Source organism: Sesamum indicum, linkage group LG9 (assembly GCF_026168435.1).
Source record: "Sesamum indicum cultivar Baizhima isolate 11 linkage group LG9, ASM2616843v1, whole genome shotgun sequence".
Classification (NCBI taxonomy): Eukaryota; Viridiplantae; Streptophyta; class Magnoliopsida; order Lamiales; family Pedaliaceae; genus Sesamum; species Sesamum indicum.
In genome coordinates, this window is record NC_142665.1 from 23,101,649 (window position 1) to 23,119,909 (window position 18,261).

The window sequence follows — 18,261 nt, forward strand, 5'->3', positions numbered from 1 at the left end:
ATTTGTTATTTTTGTGTCTTTACACTTTATGTATGTGTTTTTCTGTTTTTCAACTTTCTATATATAATATATATATTTTTATATATACATAATATAAAATAAATATGATTTGACAATAAATAATAATTTTTGTTTCCCAAAAGTACAACATTAAACATAAAATATTTATATATATACATATTTATATATAAAAATATATGATTTGACAATGAACAATAATTTTTGTCTCCCAAATTCCAACATCAAACCTATACCATTTATTTTAAAATATTTTAAATTTTTCCAAAATACAAATCCAAACATATCATCTATTTTCAACACACACTCACTTATCTCTATATTTCTCTCTCTATCTCCAAAACACAAATCCAAACATAATGATAAAATTTGCATTGTTACGTGACTTGCAACAACCTCATTAAGTTCTAATCTTAATTAAGAATATTTTAAAATTAATAAATATACTTATGACAAGTAGTTATAGTATCTTAATATTCAATAAATCATTCTCTTATTAGTGATTATACAGTACAATTACAATTTAAAATTAATTATTAAATAAATTTCATTAATCCCAAACAAGAGAAATTATGAAAAACACTTTTTTAATTAAGAAAGTTCTTGAAGAATTAATTTTTAAGAAGTTGATATAATTTCTTCAGCACAAAAAAAAAACAAAAAAACATCTCAAATTGAAAACCTATTATATTCCGAGTCAAAAAGTAGATTTATATTTAGATTAAAAGAAAAAAAAACACTTCCTAACATCTACATATGAGTTCAGTTGCATGATAGGATTTGCACTTCTCTCGCTTCGTTTTTCAGGACTCGGACTTGGATCATATTGTCAGATCCCGTGATGAACTCGAACGAGATCGTGCTTCCGACCGGCACCTGGTTGCCTATCAGAAAGTTTCTCCATCCAGCAGTCATAGCAAACACGCCAAGATTCCTGTCTGTTACTTTCACTGGCCACTCCCTCCCTTGCTCATCCACCAGTGTTATTTTCCTATTCGTTGCTATTCCAGTGCCTACGGCGAAATGTTTCGGGATCGACTGCCATAGTTGAATTAAGAAAAGAACAGAATGAGTTGCTAATTAAGCAATGGTTATGGATCGATGAAAATTAATTTGAAGAGGGGTTTATCACAGAATATCAGCACCAGTCTGTCTTTGAAGTGGGATACTCTCAATTCCTTGGAAAACTTCCAGCTCCTGACTGCGCAGGAACCGTTTTCTTGATCAGGGAAATGCTCTTCATTCTCGATTTTCACCTTCAGCTGAGAATTTCCGGGGCCTTCATTACGATCACGTGTTCCTGTGGAAGTCAAATTATCAATTTTCGATGGAGCATGGCACAAATTCAAATGTTCTTGGGAATGAATTTGGAAAATATTGGAAACAAGGAGAAGAAAAAGTAAAAGAACAAACCAGGGTATGACTCCTTCTTGCAGCCATTTACTTCATATACTGAGACATGGAATGCCGACCCATCAACCAATTTGAACAGCACAAATTCCCGAAATTTCAGATCAACATCTTTAGCGAATTCGGCCCATCCTTGGGTGAAGAAGTGGCGTTGCCCCAGTTGTTCTATTCTAACCCTCCATGATTTTCCAGGTTCATCAGTTCTCAGTGTGGTCTTCCGAGGCAAAATCTCTCCATAATTTCTCATAAAATCAGGCGGAATTCGCTGCACAAGTATTATCAACATCGAATTAGCTTTAGTATCTAAAAACATACAAAGAAAAAGATCATTCCATTATCAAGAACTTACGAGCCTAGAATTGAAGTCATCGTTGTTCAAGAACTTGTAGAAAGAAGCCCTGGTTTCTGAGTTCTTCCCCATGGAATTTCCCAGGAAAACAACGCGAATCTGGCCGCTGAACTAGCCTATGACCACATTTTATAAATCAGGCTATGTTTCCTGGATTGACAGAACTTCTTTCTCGCTAATCCAGGAGGCACCGTTGGCAAGACCAATAAGATTCATATCCGTGGGGAATAGATTCTCTCATCAATGCACTAATTGACGAATTTCACTACTGATGCAGAAATCCAACAGGATCCCTAGTGGGGATCCACCAGGGATTCTGCAACACTATTCTTGCTCAACACTAGTAACTTTATTACTCTGCATCCTGTCCTTTTTAGTTCCTGACTGAAGAATAGGCTCGTGACTTGTGACCCTGAAAAGAATGAACGACCTCTTGACAAGTAAACCGGACCATAACCATAATAATGAACCTAAATATAATCAATGCACGCCATGTTTGATATCTATTATACAGTTGAAAATTGAATCAACGTGTCGCAGAGTGGGTAAGATTTCTGCAAGTCATACGCCGGACGTTTATGTCTGATTTAGTTTCAGAACATAAGAAACAATTGATGTTGTACAATTTCTTTTTTCTTTCTTTTTTGGAATAATAGATTTTAATGATCATCATATTATTAATGGTCTAACCATATTATTATTGACAGACAATTGTTGATTCCATACAAGGTTGGTAGATGATACAACGACTTCGCTTAAGTGCATGCTTTACATACATACATAGGGACAATGCACGTACATTGGGAAAGCATCAATTCAAACATAAATTCATACTAACAACAGAGTACTAGCAAGTCCTCTTCTATTTCAACTCCCTAACTTGAATCACATTCTTGGTAGGATTAAACTCAAATGAGTAGGTCTTTCCCAGCCGTAAATCATTTTCTCTACGGAATTCCAGCCAGCCCGCAGCAAAGTCAAGCCTAAAATGGCGCAGCGACTTGCTATCCAGGAGGACCGGCCAATATCGATCCTTGGGCGGGTACTCCAGCACCACAGCTTTTTTCCCAATTAAACAAGCGGCCTCGGCGAATCCCTTACGGAGCGACTGAAGTTGGAAAAGCATGTATGAGATCCCTCAACTACTTACAAAGACACGGATGCTTTGAAATAGAGGACAAACATATGCCGAAAAAGAACTGGAGGAGAGTAAGAGTCGTGAATATATAGGACAGGACAATAGTTAGGAATTTATTTACTGGTCTTAATTTCCGGCTTTGAGTCAGAACTACTTCGAATCTTGGGTTCGTCGTGATGCCACTCCCTCCAGCTTCAGTCTGGCAAACGCCAGTTCTTGGTTGTTTCTTATTAGCATCTGTTTTCATCAAAGTTACAAGAACATAATGGAGTTAGATGCAAACAAGTTTTCTTCACTCATTGCTAAGAATTTCTGGAGTCGAGAATTCGCGATTTCAGTAATAAAACTAAGGGATTTACCGTCATTGCGTAGTTCAGCATCCGAGTCCTCTGTCAAGGTATTATTCCTGCTTGAAATTTCTTTTTCGCAGCCATTGATTCCGTATACTGAAACATCAAAGGTGGATTTACCAATGTTAAACCAGAAAACCAGAAATTCCCCCACTTCCAGTTCCGCATCTTTTACAAATTTACTCCAGCCCCCCGTAAAGCAGTATTTCTCGTCTTCTATCTCAAGCTTCACACTCCAGGTTTCTCCGAAACTGGTTCTGAGCTCAGCTGTTCCAGGCAGCATTCGGCCGTATTTCTGCACAAAAACAGGCGGCAGGTTCTGCAACAAACAATCATTTATATACATTGTCAAACAAACATGAAATTTCAGAAATAAATTCCATGATGGATCATACAATAATGTTCTGACTTACGAGTTTTTGAGCGAAGTCTTTGATGAGAACTTTGAAGAATGAAGGCTTTGCTTTTGGCTTCCTCCCCATGGTGATGAAATGGGATTTGATGGGCTTTGAGGGACAAAGATGGTGTTCAATTTTGCTGTTTGATGATGAGAAGGTAGGTGGAAAATGTGCGACTTAAGTGCCCTTTAGCTACAGGGAAAATTTATGGGAAGGCTGAAATTACTTTCATTTTTTCTTATTTTATCGTATCCCTGAAATTTAATATATATATTTTTTATTTAAGTTAACATTTTTTGTCCGGAGGATGAGATCTGACTCAGACAACCTTTAGTGGGTGGCCCTGTCAGAGGACAGTTCATAGCTTTTAAAGTTTGTGTGGTTTCATTTAATTACACTCGCCTCATCTCAATTACACCTAAATTTTTTATAATTTAAAAAATTATGTTTAATATTTTGATCTATCTTCCTCTATGATAAATAAATTTTTTATTAGTTAAAATTTATTGAATTAATTGATATAAATAAATAAATAAATAAAAATTGATATTTTTGTTAATTAATTTATTACTAATTTAGTGCAAATCAAATAATTTTTTTTTTATAAATAACCCTTATAATGATAAAAGTATATATTTTCATGTGTATTAACATATGAATATGTATAGATGTTATTTGATCATAAAAAAATATTTCACATATAATAAATCAGTAATAAGTTAATCGAAATAAATATAAAATTTTTATCTAATTTTTTTAATATCAATAAATTCGGTTAATTTGATTAATGAATAGACTTATTTGTTTGACAAACATCAGCGATATTAAATAGTTAACCCTTTTTATTATTAGCTTTTTTTAATTTTTGAAATGTTGATAAAACTCAAAATATATTTATTTATATGATTTGTTGTTAGGAGTAGTTTTTTTATTATTGTCGTCTCAATTATATATTTATGGACATATATGGTCTTTTTCAATAGTTAATTTTATAAATTAATAATATAAATATGATATCGATAACAATATTAAATTAATAAAAAAATACAACTATTAATTTTATTTGAAATTAACAATAAACTTATGGTTTCCATTAGATAGTCATAAGCTAGTTCCAAGTACACTGATTATTTGGCAGAAACAGAGACACACAATAAAAGCCTGAAAGAGCTGTTTCAGTACTTTTCCCCACTACCTATCAGCTTTGCTGACTTGTGTACTTACCAAATCAAATCACGTCGGAGTCGTGAGGACTGGTTTCCAGTAGCAGTAACATGTTTCACAATATTTGTCTAAAGTGCGAAGCTGTATTATGAAAGATTATGTTTTGTGGCCTTTGGACTTTAATATGATATAGTTTATTTTTAGTTTTACCTCTGATCTTTTTAATATACATGAAAGTTCTATTAAAAACTTCTTGTTCAGACTTACTAATATAAAACTAGTATAATTAAACCAACTATGAAATCACTTAATAATGATTGTAGGCAAATTAATTTTTCACCCAATTAAATAATGATAAGTGTCCTATAATATATTAATTATCAATTATAATACTTTTTTATATTTTATAACTAATTAAATTAATTCCACGTACAAATAGTTAATTTAATTGATAGTTTAATACATATTTTATCATCAAATAAATGGCCGACAAATGTCAAGAGTCTAGGAAATTGGAAAATGTTCCATATTTTTCATTCTTGAAAAATTAACGCTATTCAATATACACGCTTTTCATTTTTTAAACAAGGTCAGTTACAACAAATTAAGACTATTTATTACCAACCCCTTGAAGCAAGATCAATTAAAATAAATATATACACAATTATGTTTTAATTAAGATAGTAACCACAAATTGCACAAGATGCATAATTATTTGTATTGGTCCATAATTGACAGCTCTTGGCCTAGACAACAAAATGTGATATTGAACCTGAACTTAGACATAGAGAACGCTAGAGAGATCCTGGATTTGCCAACATTTGTATTACCTATTTTACTTTCTTGTGATTATCAATCTTTCTGTAATCGTGAATCAGAGTTCTAGGAGCGGTAGTTTTATGTTTTCAGCTCCTGAACCTCAATGACATTCCTGCTTGGCTTGAACTCAAACGAGTAGGTTTTACCAAAGACTAATCCATTTGCCTTCCGGAATTCAGACCAGCCAGAGGTTATGTCAATCCTGTACTTTGGCCTATGATCGAGCTTCACAATCTGATAATGGTGCTTGGGCAGGTACACAACACCCACAGTTCGCCGGACAGACAGACCGGCCGCCATCCAGAATTTCTTGGGAGGAGACTACATTGCAACAGACATGAAATTTAAGTGTATGATTAGAGGGTTATTTTGTTTAGGAATGGATGGCTGAGAACTTTACCACTCTTGATCTGTGATGAAACTTCAGAAGAATTTCAAAGTAAAGTGGGCTTTTCTCTTCTTGGGAGTGATCGGATTCAGATGTGCGAGCATTTCCGGCTCTTGATTGTTTCTTCTTGATCACATCTGTATATATATGGAATGGGAAAGACTCAACATTTAAACGAAGCATATTTTCACTTCACAATTAGGCTTACGAAGCTGAAGGGAAATTGGTAGAAAACTAACTTGGGACATCTTCTCTCAACTCAACTTGTTCATCAGGATCAAAGTCCTCGACCTGGAATCCGGCGCCTGGAATTTCCCTGTCGCAGCCATGGACTCCGTACACCGAAACATCAAACATGGACTCGCCAACAAACCGAAACACCAGAAATTCCCCCACTTCCAGGCCAACTTCTTCAGCAAATTTATTCCAGCCCTGAGTGAAACAATATCGCTCGTCCTCATCCATCTGCTCCAACTTCACGAACCAAATCTTCCCGGAACTGTTTCTCAACCTGACGCTTCCACCCAAAGCCGACCCATATCTCTGCGAGAAAACAGGGGGCACACGCTGCATAGATAAACAAACCGAATAAATGAAACTCAATTTCTTGGTGCATTCAAACAGTCAAAAAATCCATGTTTGAGTACTCTAATGTCTTACAAGTCGGCGAGTGAAATCCACGATCAGGATCTTGAAGAACGAAGGCCTCTGATTTGGTTTCAGGCTCATTTTTTTTTTTTTTTGTGGTCTTGTACGGAAACAAAGAATTGCCGGTGTCAAATACAGACTATCTCTTTCTGTAAACTTGACAGGCGTCAAGTGCTTTGCCAAAGCTTCTGATGAGTCAAAGTTTTGTTGCACAAATTTGGCAATGCTGGGGATTCGAATCGTTCCCGTCACCATCAGCTGGGTTTATGCTTTCTTCTCGTTGTGAAATCCCAAGTCTTCTCAGTAGAAGGCACCCACTCTTTGTTTCACATAAAAGCTGAAGAAGTACTGCGCGTGCCTGTGTACGTAATTTGGCTACTTGTGTTGGAGGACAAAATAAAATCAATGAGAGTGGTAGTTGAAGTTATTATTGTAATTCTGAATGCAAAATTAGGGGCATTTCAAACTTCTTACGAGGTTTTATATGGGCCATTAAATGGGTTTAATTATTTTTTTTATTATTAAAAAATTTAATAATAAAAATATATTTAAAATAATATATATAATATTAATATGTCCATGACTTCACCAAAAAAAAAAATTTAGTTTTTAAAAGAAACCGCAAAACAGGGCCCGCGATGCGACTTCATTTATGTCCGCGATTTTTTTTTAATAAATTATATTTATTTCTTATAATTTTAATTTCAGTCTTATTGCTATTATTACAATTTCGCCCCTCATTTCAGACATGTAATTACATAGGTTTACATAAAATTTTCTTCTCTATTTTTTGTATTTTGACATTTTAATTTTTTATAATTTTGATCCTTCAGTTTTCGAATTTTGCAAATATTGCCGAAAAAAATGATGTACTCACACATGCTCTTTTTAATTTGGGATCTCATTGGTCAATTTCTGCCGGTATGTATACAAATCTCTTTAAACTAAATATATATAAATATATCAGAGCAATATTGTTTAAAAAATTTAATTTAAGGGGGTAAGTGTTGCATTTGTTAGTTTAAAAGGGTAAATATTACATCAAGAACAGTTTAAAGGAACAAAGTGTATTTTACCCATTTTATTATAAATAAATACATGTGTTTAAGTTTTATAAATTAAGTTAATAGAAAAAATCTTATTGAATAAACAAAAATATACATACAGTACGAAATAATTATAGGAAGATGCAAATAATTAACATTGGATTACAAGACTTTAGTTCTTGTTATGATTCAATGTTAACTGTTCTTGTGTCGTCACAGTTAAAAAAATTTATACATACAAGAGTTCACTTCTTACTATGATGATACAATGTAATTCGATGATACAAGAGTTTTAGATTTTATTAATTATACAATACGAACATGCGCACATACACACATACATTAGTTTTTTTAGCGAATGAAGCATAATGTTTGGATTCATTTTCTGAGTGTTTCGTGGAGATAGAGAGAGAAAAACAAAGATAAATAAATGTGTATTAGAAATAATATGTATGTTTGGATTTGTTTTTTGAGATAATTTAAAATAAGTATTATATGTTTAATGTTGTGTTTTGATAGACAAAAATAAGTATGTATATATGTATGTGTTTATGCTAAAATAGTTAAAAACACCTAAATGATGACAAATATTGAGTATGTTTTGATTTATCTCGAAAATAATTTGAAAATGAAAACAAATATAGCGAAGTGTTTCTTGCAAGGGCCTAGGACCTAGTGTAACGTCGACTATTTCAAATTTTCACAAATTCGACAAAAGTTAATAGTGTATTAGTATATATTTTAATATTCCCTTTGCAATTATGAAAAAGATATGATTGTTTTAGATCTACACATAAATACATCTAGACTCTCTATCTGAAGCTACCTGTTAACTACATCATCAAACTAAAGTCATTCTGCACTAACAGGGTCAACATTCAAATAGGAGCCAACACATCATCGGCACTGAAATGTGCTAACGAATAATGTTTTGATTAACATAGTAACCACAAAACACTTTTACATTTTTTGCATTGGTCCATAATTGCCATCACTTGGCCTAGACAACAAAACGTAATACTGCAGCTGAACATAGTGCCAGACAGATCCTGGATTTGCCAACATACGTATTACCTGTTTTACTTTCTTTTGACTATGATTCTGTCTGTGATCATGAATGAGAGTTCTCGGGGCGGTAGTTTAATGTTTTCAGCTCCTGAACTTCAATGATGTTCCTGCTCGGCTTGAACTCGAACGAGTAGGTTTTACCATAGACTAATCCATTTGACTTCCGAAATTCAGACCAGCCAAATGCCATTTCAGTCCTGGAGCGATGCCTACGATCGAGCATGATCACCTGACAACGGTGCTTGGGCAGGTACTCAAGTTCCACAGTTTGCTTGCCAGGCAGATCGGCCGCCATACAGAATCTCTTGGGAAGAGACTAAATTGTCACAAAAATGAAACTTAAGTGTAAGATTTAGAGGTGTAGGATGAGATGTATAATTTGAGCTAAAGCCAAGCTGAAGCTTTTATCGGATTTGTTAGGTATAGCTCGTATACCAAATAAAGTATTATGCTGGACTGGGCGGAATGAGCAAGCGAGCGTAGCGCGGTGCAATACAAGGTCATTTTGTAAATGTAGCAAGAGTTATATATATATATAATGTATTTATAATCTAATTGAGATTGTTTTCAGAGATAATAAGAAAACAATCGCTCACCGCTCTCGAGTAAGGTAACGTACTTAAATACTTGTGTTCTTTATTCTTGTGATTAGCGATCATTCCCAATAATTGATGTGGGGTAATTTCTCAACAAGATTCAAATGTTAATCAAGGGAAGGGCTGAGAACTTCACCACTCTTGATTTGTGATGCGGCTTTAGACGAATTTCCAAGTAGAGTGGGGTTGTCTCTTCCAGGGGGCGATCGGATTCAGATGTGCGAGTATTCCCGGCTCTTGATCGTTTCTTCTTGATCACATCTGTATAGATGAAATGGAAAAAAACACTCAAACATTTGGAGAAGCATATTTTCACTTGGCAATGGGCTTAAGAAGCAGAAGGGAAAATGGTAGAAAACTAACTTGGGACATCGTCTTTGCTCAACTCAATTTGTTCATCAAGATCAGAGTCCTCGACCTGGAATCCAGCGCCTGGAATTTCTCTCTCACAGCCATGGACTCCATACACCGAAACATCAAACATGGACCCGCCAACAAACCGAAACACCAGAAATTCCCCCATTTCCAGACCTACATCTTCAGCAAATTTATTCCAGCCCCCAGTGAAACAATATCGCTCCTTCTCATCCTTCTGCTCCAACTTCACGAACCAAATCTTCCCGGAACTGGTTCTCAACCTGACGCTTCCGCGCAAAGCCGACCCATATCTCTCCGAGAAAACAAGGGGCAGTCGCTGCATAGAAAGATAAACAAACCGCATAAATAATAAACTCAATTTCTTGGTGCATTCAAACAATCTGAAAACCGGGCATGATGAATACAGTAATGTCTTACAAGTCGGCGAGTGAAATCCGTGATCAGGATCTTGAAGAACGAAGGTCTCTGGTTCGGCTTCACGCTCATTGTTTTTAATTTCTCTTGTATGGAAGCAAAGAGTCGGTGCAACGTAATGAAGATTCAAATACAACACTCGCTGGCTATCTTCTTCTGAAAACTTGACAGGCGAATCAAGTGCTTCGTCGCAGCTTCTGAGTGAATCTTTTGCTGCACAAATCGGGTAGGGTGGGTACTGGATATCTTCTCGTCACGAGTTGGATCGATGCATTCTTTTCTTCACGAAATCCCAAGTTACACAGTCGAAAGGTAGCGGCTCTGCCAATGTAATGCGTCAGTACATAATTATCAGTTTGAAATTTGAATATTTTGTTTTACATAATATTCACTTTTTTGTTTTATTTAATATGTTATATGTGTATGAAATTTATTTTAGGTCTTATTCATTAAGTTGTGTGAGAAATTATCATCTTACAAGTGTTTGCAAATGTTTAAATAAGTATTTATTTATGACTATTAAATAAATTAAAAAGAGTTTTTTATTTTATGATTTTTACTTTTAAATTATTTAAAATAGGTTGATTTATGTAAAAAATTATAAGCAATTTTCCTATTAACTTTTATTAACAAATTGTAAACATTAATTACTTTTTCAAATACTACTTTTAATTGTGCTCACGTATCAAATATTTCTCATCTCATTCCATCCAACCAAATTTGAGATAATTTTTTCAGTCGAATGAAAACGATCTAAAATTTATAAAAAAATCACAAGAATTATAATAATTAAATTTTTTTGTTATTTAGCACACACATCAAATCATCAACTATCGTTGTTATATTTTTATCTCATATTCAATTATATACTTAAATAAAATATCATCATGTCAACCAAACTCGTCTATTCATTTTTACTCATTGAGATGAGATGAAAATGCAAGAAATTGAACACAAAAACTCATGCTATCATTTCAAGTTGAAGTTGAATGAATTAATTGGTAACTAGTCAGTTATTTTTTTAAGGTTAAATGCATTTTGTTTTCTTTAAATTATTCTTGATGTAATATTTATTCTTCTAAACTAATAAATATAATATTTTTTCTTCGATTGGACAAAATTGTCCTTCATTTTTGAACAATTATATTACTGTATTATCAAAATTTATTAAATTTATTGATATTAATAAAAATATTGAATGAGAATTAATATTTACCTTTAATTGACTTAAAACTTGACTTATTATAGGCTAAACAATTCTTTTCGAACGAAACTCCCCTTATAAAGGTGAAAATATACATCCTCACACGCATTAATGCCTAAAGATGTATGAGCGTAATTTGGTTATAACAAAATTATTTTACCTACTATACGTCGATAATAGATTATTTGGGGGTAAATATAAATATTTTTTTTATTAATATCAGCAAATTCGGTAAATTTTGAGTGACGTTGGACTTATTTGTTAGATGGAAGCAAACTTCAAAAATATTAAATATAATTTTTCAAATAACAACAAGTCTAAGTATAATTATATCAAAGCTCAAAGGAGTGAAGTATAAACTAATATATTAATATGTCTTTATTTTAAAGTTAAAAAATTTAATTAATTGGGGCTTAAAGGTTAAATTCGTTGATAAATGAAAGGGTAAAATATGCTTTATTCCTAAATTATTTATCATGTAATATTTATTTTTTAAATTAATAAATATAATAAATATTAAACGTTAAATAGTTCAAGAACGTAAAGTGTATTTTAGCTGAATGAAATGTATAATCCAATTAATTAAAAGTCAAAACCCTTGTAGAACCCCTCCCTCTGAACGCGGCGGTTAACCTCAACATTTTCTTTTGTTTCTTTCCGACAACTAACCAACATGCGCCACCTGCTTACCGCCGTCCGCCGCCCCCTTCTCCGCCACCGGGCCATCTTGCAAAGCGCTAATTACAAGCCCCAGAAACCCCAGCCGCCTCCATCCCCGCCGTCGCCACCCAAACCCCCGAAGAAGCCGGTGAGTTTCTGCCTGCACGGAGAATCGTGGGAGGATGAGTACAACTGGATGTCGCAGTTGAACGACCGGGTGGCGATGCGGCACATGGACGTGTACATGGAGCAGGAGGAGAAGTACACTGAGGCTGTCATGTACGACACGGAGCGCCTCCAGTCCAAGCTCCAAGCGGAGATGGCTCCTCGCCTTGCCGCCGAACTCTCCAGCCCTCCACTGCGTTGGGGACCTTGGTAACTTCACTGCTCCTTGTCTGTGATCTGTTGTTGCTTTAATTATTTCATTGATTGTTCAGAAATCTGAGTCTTTGTGAAATACGTTATGCTCCTCGTAGCTTAGGATGTGAAATTAGGAATCTTAACGGTGAGCCAGTCCAATAATGAAACTAGTTGTTCGGGAGAAACTAACTGGTGAGTCGGGCTGGAGAACAGGAGGGGACTGCTTTAATTTCTTTTTCTTTTTCTTTTCCGGCAGGGGTGGAGGTGGAAATTTCGAGTGTGCTTGCATAAATTCTTGTTCAGCAATCAGCAGTGACATTAGCTGTGATTATCTTTTCGGGGAGAATAAAATTTGCCTTACGAAAGCAAGAAGTTAAAAGAAAGAGAAGTTCTTGCAGGTGGTCTTTGGTTCAGTTTGATATCTGGACTACTGAATCGAACCGCTTTCTAGGTTATTCTCTGACCAAGAGGCCCGGAATTTAATGTTATTTAGATTGGTTTCATATTGAATGGAAGTTGACGAGTTATAATTTTTGAAAATTGAGGGATTTCCTGTTACTTTATATCTGTATTGTTAAGAGCCGGAGTCTAACTGCCTGTTATATTTTATTTGTGGGAATTGCAGGTTGTACTATAGGCGAGTTGAAGAAGGAAAGCAATATCCAGTGTTATGTAGGAGATTGGCAAGCTTAAATGAAGAGTTTATTTCTAATAAATCTCCATCAGCTGGTTTTGATTTCACATCTGGAAAGAAAATTGAGCAAAAGCTGCTCGATTACAATCTAGAAGCTGAAAGATTTGGAGGTATAATTTTCTTTCTGCTATCCAATTTTTGGTTTTTCAGTACCTCACATTGACATCAATATGTCCAAATATATTTCTATTTTTATTTTTTGATTAACAGGTTATGCCTATGAGGAACTATCAGAAGTGTCCCCTGATCACTGTTATCTCGCATACACTATGTACGACAAGGATAATGATTACTTCAAATTATCTGTTCGAGACTTGAATTTTGGATCACTTTGCAGCAAGCCCCAAGCTGACCGGGTTTCCAGTATAGCTTGGGCTAAAGATGGGCAAGCTTTACTTTATGTAGTCACAGATGACAAAAAGAGACCCTTTAGGTTGATTTTGCTGATTTTGTCCCTCATAATTTTCTCTGATTCTACTTGCCCTACAAATAGAGTTGATATTTGGTTCTTCTCAGGTTATATTGTAGCATGCTTGGATCAAATGATGATGATGTCTTGCTTTTAGAAGAACCTCAAGAAAATGTTCATCTGGGTATAAGGCATACTAAGGACTTTAGGTATTTGACTGTAAATGCATTCTCAACCCAATCATCCAAGGTATGCTCACAAGAATTATTTACATCCTGATTAAATATTTCTTGCAGAGCTCGGTTTTTATATTTGTGACCCACTATTAGGTCTTTCTAATAAATGCAGCTGATCCCTTATCTGGAATGGCACTTGTATGGGAATGTGAGGCAAATGCACATTGCATTATTGAGCATCACCAAGAATATCTCTACCTCTTTACAGATGCCGCTGCGCAGGGCCAAACTGTTGATCACCATTACCTCTTACGTAGTCCTGTCGCTTTGTCATGCAGCCCAAGAGATTGGGAGGTTAGCATGTTTTGTAATTTGTTAGAAGTTCATGTACGGCTCAGTCATGATCTTTATTCTTCTGTGATCTTTTGCAGAATGTTTTTGCCAATGACCAAGAGCTGATTATTGAAGACGTTGATTTCTGTGATTCGCATGTGCTGCTAATTGTAAGGGAAGGACGAAAATATAGGCTATATTCTATTTGTTTACCTCTAAGTAACAGCAAGGTAATGCAGCCTTCTGATCCTTTAAATACTTGATTACTTGGTGCAATGAATTAAGTCTTACTTTCTGTTTCCACACCCGCGGTGAATATATTATACTTTATACCACTTAGAACTATTGTCCTACGGGAATCGACTTTTTACAAGTTTGACAGATGTCTAAATATGTAAAGTACATAATGACCAGCAGCACTTTGCAGTATCTTATACATAATATTTTGACAGGTAGGAGTTCATCTCAAAGAGTTCAATCCACAGAATTTGCCTCTCCCGGATCATGTATCCCAAATATTGCCAGGACCAAATTATGACTTCTATTCTTCAATCATGCGCTTTGCAATAACATCACCTGTGGTATGTATCTGATTATTTCACCTTTTGTTTCTTGTTCTCCAAATTAATTTTCTGGCCACTGAGCTTCATTTATCTTAAGTAATATTTTCCGTATTTCCCTGGTATGTATTAATGGTTGAGCTCACAGGTCCTATTTCTTGATTAAAATGATTTCAGAGTGTAAATATTTAGATATAATTGTCCACTATACTTGTATTTCATATGCTTTGATTAATATTACGAGAATATTGCTTCTAGGCCTTCTTCAGCTAAACTTATACCATCTCCTTCGAAAGTAGTGACTAATTGGCCAATTGAATTTGAAGGCACTCACAAATACTAGAAATGAACTATCGCTAGAGTTTCTTGACTAGGTCTTCGTACTTCACTCTGTTATGCTGGACTATTACCAGCATAAAAGCTTTGCCGAAAAATTAGGAAAATACGCTAACATCAGGACAATGATTTGATGTCAAATAGAAGTTATGTTTTTCAAGATATTGCTACATTCATTTTTATGTAATAGTACTCACCTGTGCAGTTATTTTATTTTCATTTTTCCAGATGCCCGATGCAGTAGTTGACTATGATCTAGTAAATGGAAAATGGACAATTGTTCAACAACAAAACTTGCTTTATGAAAGAACTCGAGTTTTGTATGGATCAGCATCTTCTATGAGCAGTAGTCAGAAGTCATCTATGTCCATAAACTTCTGTGGCAATAATGCTGGAGATGATAGACCATGGAATGATCTCACCGAGTATTATGCCTGTGAAGAATATGATGTCCCTTCATATGATGGTGTTTTGGTTCCTCTGACCATATTATATTCGCGCCACCAGAAGAAAAATGGTGGAAGTCCTGGATTACTTCATGGGCATGGAGCTTATGGTGAGCCACTGGATAAAAGGTGGCGAAATGAGCTAAAAAGCCTTCTTGATCGTGGTTGGGTTATTGCATATGCTGATGTTAGGTTTGTTATGCACCTGTTTACCTTTTAAAAGTGTGTGTTCAGCTCCGAAATTTATAGATATATTTCATTAAAGTGTCCATGTGAACTTCCTCTGTCCATTTTTTTCTTCACCCAACCTTCCTTCTAGTTCATGAACTATTCCTTTCGGGATTATTCAAAAAGACAAATTGTTCGAGCAAATGCTTAGCTAGAAAAGATGCGACTAAACCTTTCAGAATAGTATGCTGAACTACAGATTGCTTTCATCTCTGACTCCTTCACATGACTTAATTTCCAGAGGTGGAGGTGGAGGAGGTAGAAAATGGCATCATGATGGCAGGCGAACAAACAAACTCAATTCTGTTAAAGATTATATATCTTGTGCTAAGTTTCTGATTGAAAGAGAGGTTGTGCAAGATACGAAACTGGCTGGCTGGGGATACAGTGCTGGAGGATTGTTGGTTGCTTCAGCTATTAACTTTTGTCCAGATATATTTCGAGCTGCTGTTCTGAAGGTGGATCAACTTTATAACACCTTTTCTGCACCTCCAGCCTGAGTTTGCCAAAGTTTGATTTACTGTAAAACTTTGGTTTCCTTTGCAAGAATGTCAAAAAGTTTGACAAGACTTCCTGTCAGAGAAACAACTAATGAGAGTTATAATCGACTTTTATTGCCTATTTTGACGGTTATTGTCCTTTTTCATTCTTCTAACTTCTTTAACATTTCATAGAGTTAAAATTCTATTTGTTCTTGTTTAGGTTCCGTTTTTAGATCCAACACACACCCTTCTTATGCCTATTTTACCGTTGACACCTAATGACTACGAGGAGTTTGGATACCCTGGAGACATCGAAGATTTTCGGGCTATACGTGAATATTCTCCCTATGATAATATCCGAAAAGATGTGCTATACCCTGCCATTCTGGTGACATCATCTTTTAATACCAGGTAAATTGATTTAATTTTCCTGTTTCTTTGCTCAAGTATATATACTTTTTTACTGCAATAGTATAGAAATGAGGAAAAAGTTTATTACTTTGTGATGGATGACACATGGGTTAAGAAGTCTCAAAATTCTATTTCGTATTTATTAATTTGGCTGGCTAATGTTCACATTCAGTTAAACTCATGTAGCATTTACTATTGCTGCCTTTATGTTTACCAGGTTTGGGGTCTGGGAAGCAGCAAAATGGGTTGCACGAGTGAGGGAATATTCTGCTTATGATCCTAGCCGCCCTGTACTTCTTAATTTAACAACTGATGTAGTTGAGGACAATAGGTATTTGCAATGCAAGGAGGCAGCCATGGAAACTGCTTTTCTCATGAAGACTGTGGAACCTTAGTGATGATCATGGTGAATCAACTATATGGCTTCATCCCTCACCAATCGATCCCAGCAATTTAAAGGCAGATTAGCTTATTTCCTGAACTACATTTACCAGACCAAACTTTTTCTTCTTGAGTGGTAATCTGACCTTATCAACTTCATTGCATGCGCCATTCGTTGGGGAATGGGAAGACCTTTTATGAATCGTGGAAGGGCTTTTTGGCGCATGGCTAGGTTAGGTGGAGCTCTCTTTTCATTAAGTTGATCAAAGTTCATTCTCTTTTCTGCATAAGAGTAGCCAGGCCTATTGTTTTTATTCCATAAAGCACTAAAAGTTTGTTCTTTTTGTACATATAACCAGCTATGCTCATTGACCAAAATGTTTAAAGTTTATGGCAATCATGTTCATTCACTTTACAACCCATTATTCTACAAGTATTGCTTTCGTTGATAATCTTGATTGGAGCAATGAGCTCAAGAATCAGCTGCCACTCATTTATCTGGAAACAGTTGTTTTTCTGTCAATAATGTCCTGTCAGCAGCTACCACGTTGGGTTCTTTTTCCATCAAATGGAGCCCTTTTTTATTGTATGCTATATTTTTTATTTGTCCAAAGAGAGTTGCACACCAAATTGTGATGAAAAGGATCTCGGTGTTGCCTGAGTGGTCTCTTCATTTTGTTGTTATATAGAGAAAAAGCTGAGGTCTAATCATCATATGCATGCCTTGTAAAGAAAGGTACTGTCAAGTTCTACTGTAAGGTAGAATCTACAAATCCAATTCAAAAGGGAAAAGGATAGTATAATTATTCAACATGGCAAACAATATCAAATGGTGTGGCCCAAAATAATAATTGCCATAACAAATACGACTGCAGCTCTCTCTCTTTATCTATCGATAGTGATCTTTCCACTTGATATCTTATGGCTTGGAGTCGTATTTAAATTTTGTTGGAAAAAGTAATATAGGAACAGAATGTCCAACAAGTGTAGGCCTTATCAGGCAAGAAAAGTTCTAGTAGTGTTAATTATCAATAAAATTCAACTTTGCGTTCCATCAATTCTTCTGTATTAGTTTTATATTGTTGTCGAACTTTCACCATAATTTATCTGTCCGTTTCTTTCTGAATACGGAACCTGAGAAGGTGCTGAGACCAAAACCGGGCAGAGTTAAAATTGTGGGCACAATAAGAATACTATTATAAATTTATTTGTTAAGCAAATGGAAGCCGTTTTCTGGGATTGATGGAGTTCGCGCATGATCAATGAATAGGGAACCTTTATTGTTTTTCCTTTCAATGGGTCAGAAACACTAATGAACTCCGTGATCTGCTATTTCTGCACTGTGCTAATTGGTCATGTATTGACATCAGGGCCGGTAGAATAACAATTTCAACATT

General features: G+C 35.1%; 4 protein-coding genes across 4 annotated transcripts; 1 reads left to right on the forward strand and 3 right to left on the reverse strand.

Annotated features, from left to right (window-relative positions):
• Window positions 1–685: 685 nt before the first annotated feature.
• LOC105177702 (B3 domain-containing protein REM14) lies at window positions 686–3,887 on the reverse strand. Its single transcript, XM_088885037.1, has 8 exons — window positions 3,679–3,887; window positions 3,275–3,584; window positions 3,037–3,152; window positions 2,650–2,885; window positions 1,778–1,883; window positions 1,432–1,693; window positions 1,164–1,318; window positions 686–1,056 (listed from the first exon to the last, which is right to left on the reverse strand). Exons 1-8 carry the CDS (start codon window positions 3,745–3,747, stop codon window positions 781–783), a joined length of 1,530 nt encoding a protein of 509 aa, XP_088741163.1. The 5' UTR covers window positions 3,748–3,887; the 3' UTR covers window positions 686–780.
• Window positions 3,888–5,484: 1,597 nt separating this feature from the next.
• Window positions 5,485–7,092, reverse strand: LOC105177759 (B3 domain-containing protein REM9). Its single transcript, XM_088884757.1, has 4 exons — window positions 6,695–7,092; window positions 6,274–6,601; window positions 6,047–6,171; window positions 5,485–5,967 (listed from the first exon to the last, which is right to left on the reverse strand). The coding sequence occupies exons 1-4, from the start codon at window positions 6,935–6,937 to the stop codon at window positions 5,725–5,727; spliced, it is 939 nt and encodes a 312-aa protein (XP_088740883.1). The 5' UTR covers window positions 6,938–7,092; the 3' UTR covers window positions 5,485–5,724.
• Window positions 7,093–8,640: 1,548 nt separating this feature from the next.
• On the reverse strand, window positions 8,641–10,500 carry LOC105177700 (putative B3 domain-containing protein At5g66980). Its single transcript, XM_011100936.3, has 4 exons — window positions 10,188–10,500; window positions 9,756–10,086; window positions 9,529–9,653; window positions 8,641–9,112 (listed from the first exon to the last, which is right to left on the reverse strand). Exons 1-4 carry the CDS (start codon window positions 10,254–10,256, stop codon window positions 8,840–8,842), a joined length of 798 nt encoding a protein of 265 aa, XP_011099238.1. The 5' UTR covers window positions 10,257–10,500; the 3' UTR covers window positions 8,641–8,839.
• A 1,454-nt stretch (window positions 10,501–11,954) lies between these two features.
• LOC105177699 (Prolyl oligopeptidase family protein) lies at window positions 11,955–17,282 on the forward strand. The gene is made up of 11 exons (XM_011100935.3): window positions 11,955–12,423; window positions 13,034–13,212; window positions 13,313–13,535; window positions 13,619–13,760; window positions 13,841–14,041; window positions 14,119–14,250; window positions 14,473–14,601; window positions 15,145–15,554; window positions 15,832–16,048; window positions 16,293–16,483; window positions 16,701–17,282. Exons 1-11 carry the CDS (start codon window positions 12,062–12,064, stop codon window positions 16,876–16,878), a joined length of 2,364 nt encoding a protein of 787 aa, XP_011099237.1. The 5' UTR covers window positions 11,955–12,061; the 3' UTR covers window positions 16,879–17,282.
• Window positions 17,283–18,261: the final 979 nt, after the last annotated feature.

What these genes read in the sequence shown, in the direction of transcription:
- LOC105177702 (XM_088885037.1), bottom strand. Translation starts at nt 3,747, where the DNA reads ATGGGGAGGAAGCCAAAAGCAAAGCCTTCATTCTTCAAAGTTCTCATC. An exon ending in AAGACTTCGCTCAAAAACTC is followed by an intron (nt 3,585 to 3,678) that starts GTAAGTCAGAAC and finishes TGTTTGTTGCAG; the next exon opens with AACCTGCCGCCTGTTTTTGT. An exon ending in AATGTGATTCAAGTTAGGGA is followed by an intron (nt 1,884 to 2,649) that starts GTTGAAATAGAA and finishes AGGCTAGTTCAG; the next exon opens with CGGCCAGATTCGCGTTGTTT.
- LOC105177759 (XM_088884757.1), bottom strand. Translation starts at nt 6,937, where the DNA reads ATGGTGACGGGAACGATTCGAATCCCCAGCATTGCCAAATTTGTGCAA. An exon ending in TGGATTTCACTCGCCGACTT is followed by an intron (nt 6,602 to 6,694) that starts GTAAGACATTAG and finishes TTATCTATGCAG; the next exon opens with CGTGTGCCCCCTGTTTTCTC. An exon ending in TTCATCACAGATCAAGAGTG is followed by an intron (nt 5,968 to 6,046) that starts GTAAAGTTCTCA and finishes GTTGCAATGTAG; the next exon opens with TCTCCTCCCAAGAAATTCTG.
- LOC105177699 (XM_011100935.3), top strand. Translation starts at nt 12,062, where the DNA reads ATGCGCCACCTGCTTACCGCCGTCCGCCGCCCCCTTCTCCGCCACCGG. An exon ending in GCAGCCCAAGAGATTGGGAG is followed by an intron (nt 14,042 to 14,118) that starts GTTAGCATGTTT and finishes GATCTTTTGCAG; the next exon opens with AATGTTTTTGCCAATGACCA. An exon ending in ATTGCATATGCTGATGTTAG is followed by an intron (nt 15,555 to 15,831) that starts GTTTGTTATGCA and finishes CTTAATTTCCAG; the next exon opens with AGGTGGAGGTGGAGGAGGTA.
- LOC105177700 (XM_011100936.3), bottom strand. Translation starts at nt 10,256, where the DNA reads ATGAGCGTGAAGCCGAACCAGAGACCTTCGTTCTTCAAGATCCTGATC. An exon ending in GAGCAAAGACGATGTCCCAA is followed by an intron (nt 9,654 to 9,755) that starts GTTAGTTTTCTA and finishes TCATCTATACAG; the next exon opens with ATGTGATCAAGAAGAAACGA. An exon ending in CGCATCACAAATCAAGAGTG is followed by an intron (nt 9,113 to 9,528) that starts GTGAAGTTCTCA and finishes GTGACAATTTAG; the next exon opens with TCTCTTCCCAAGAGATTCTG.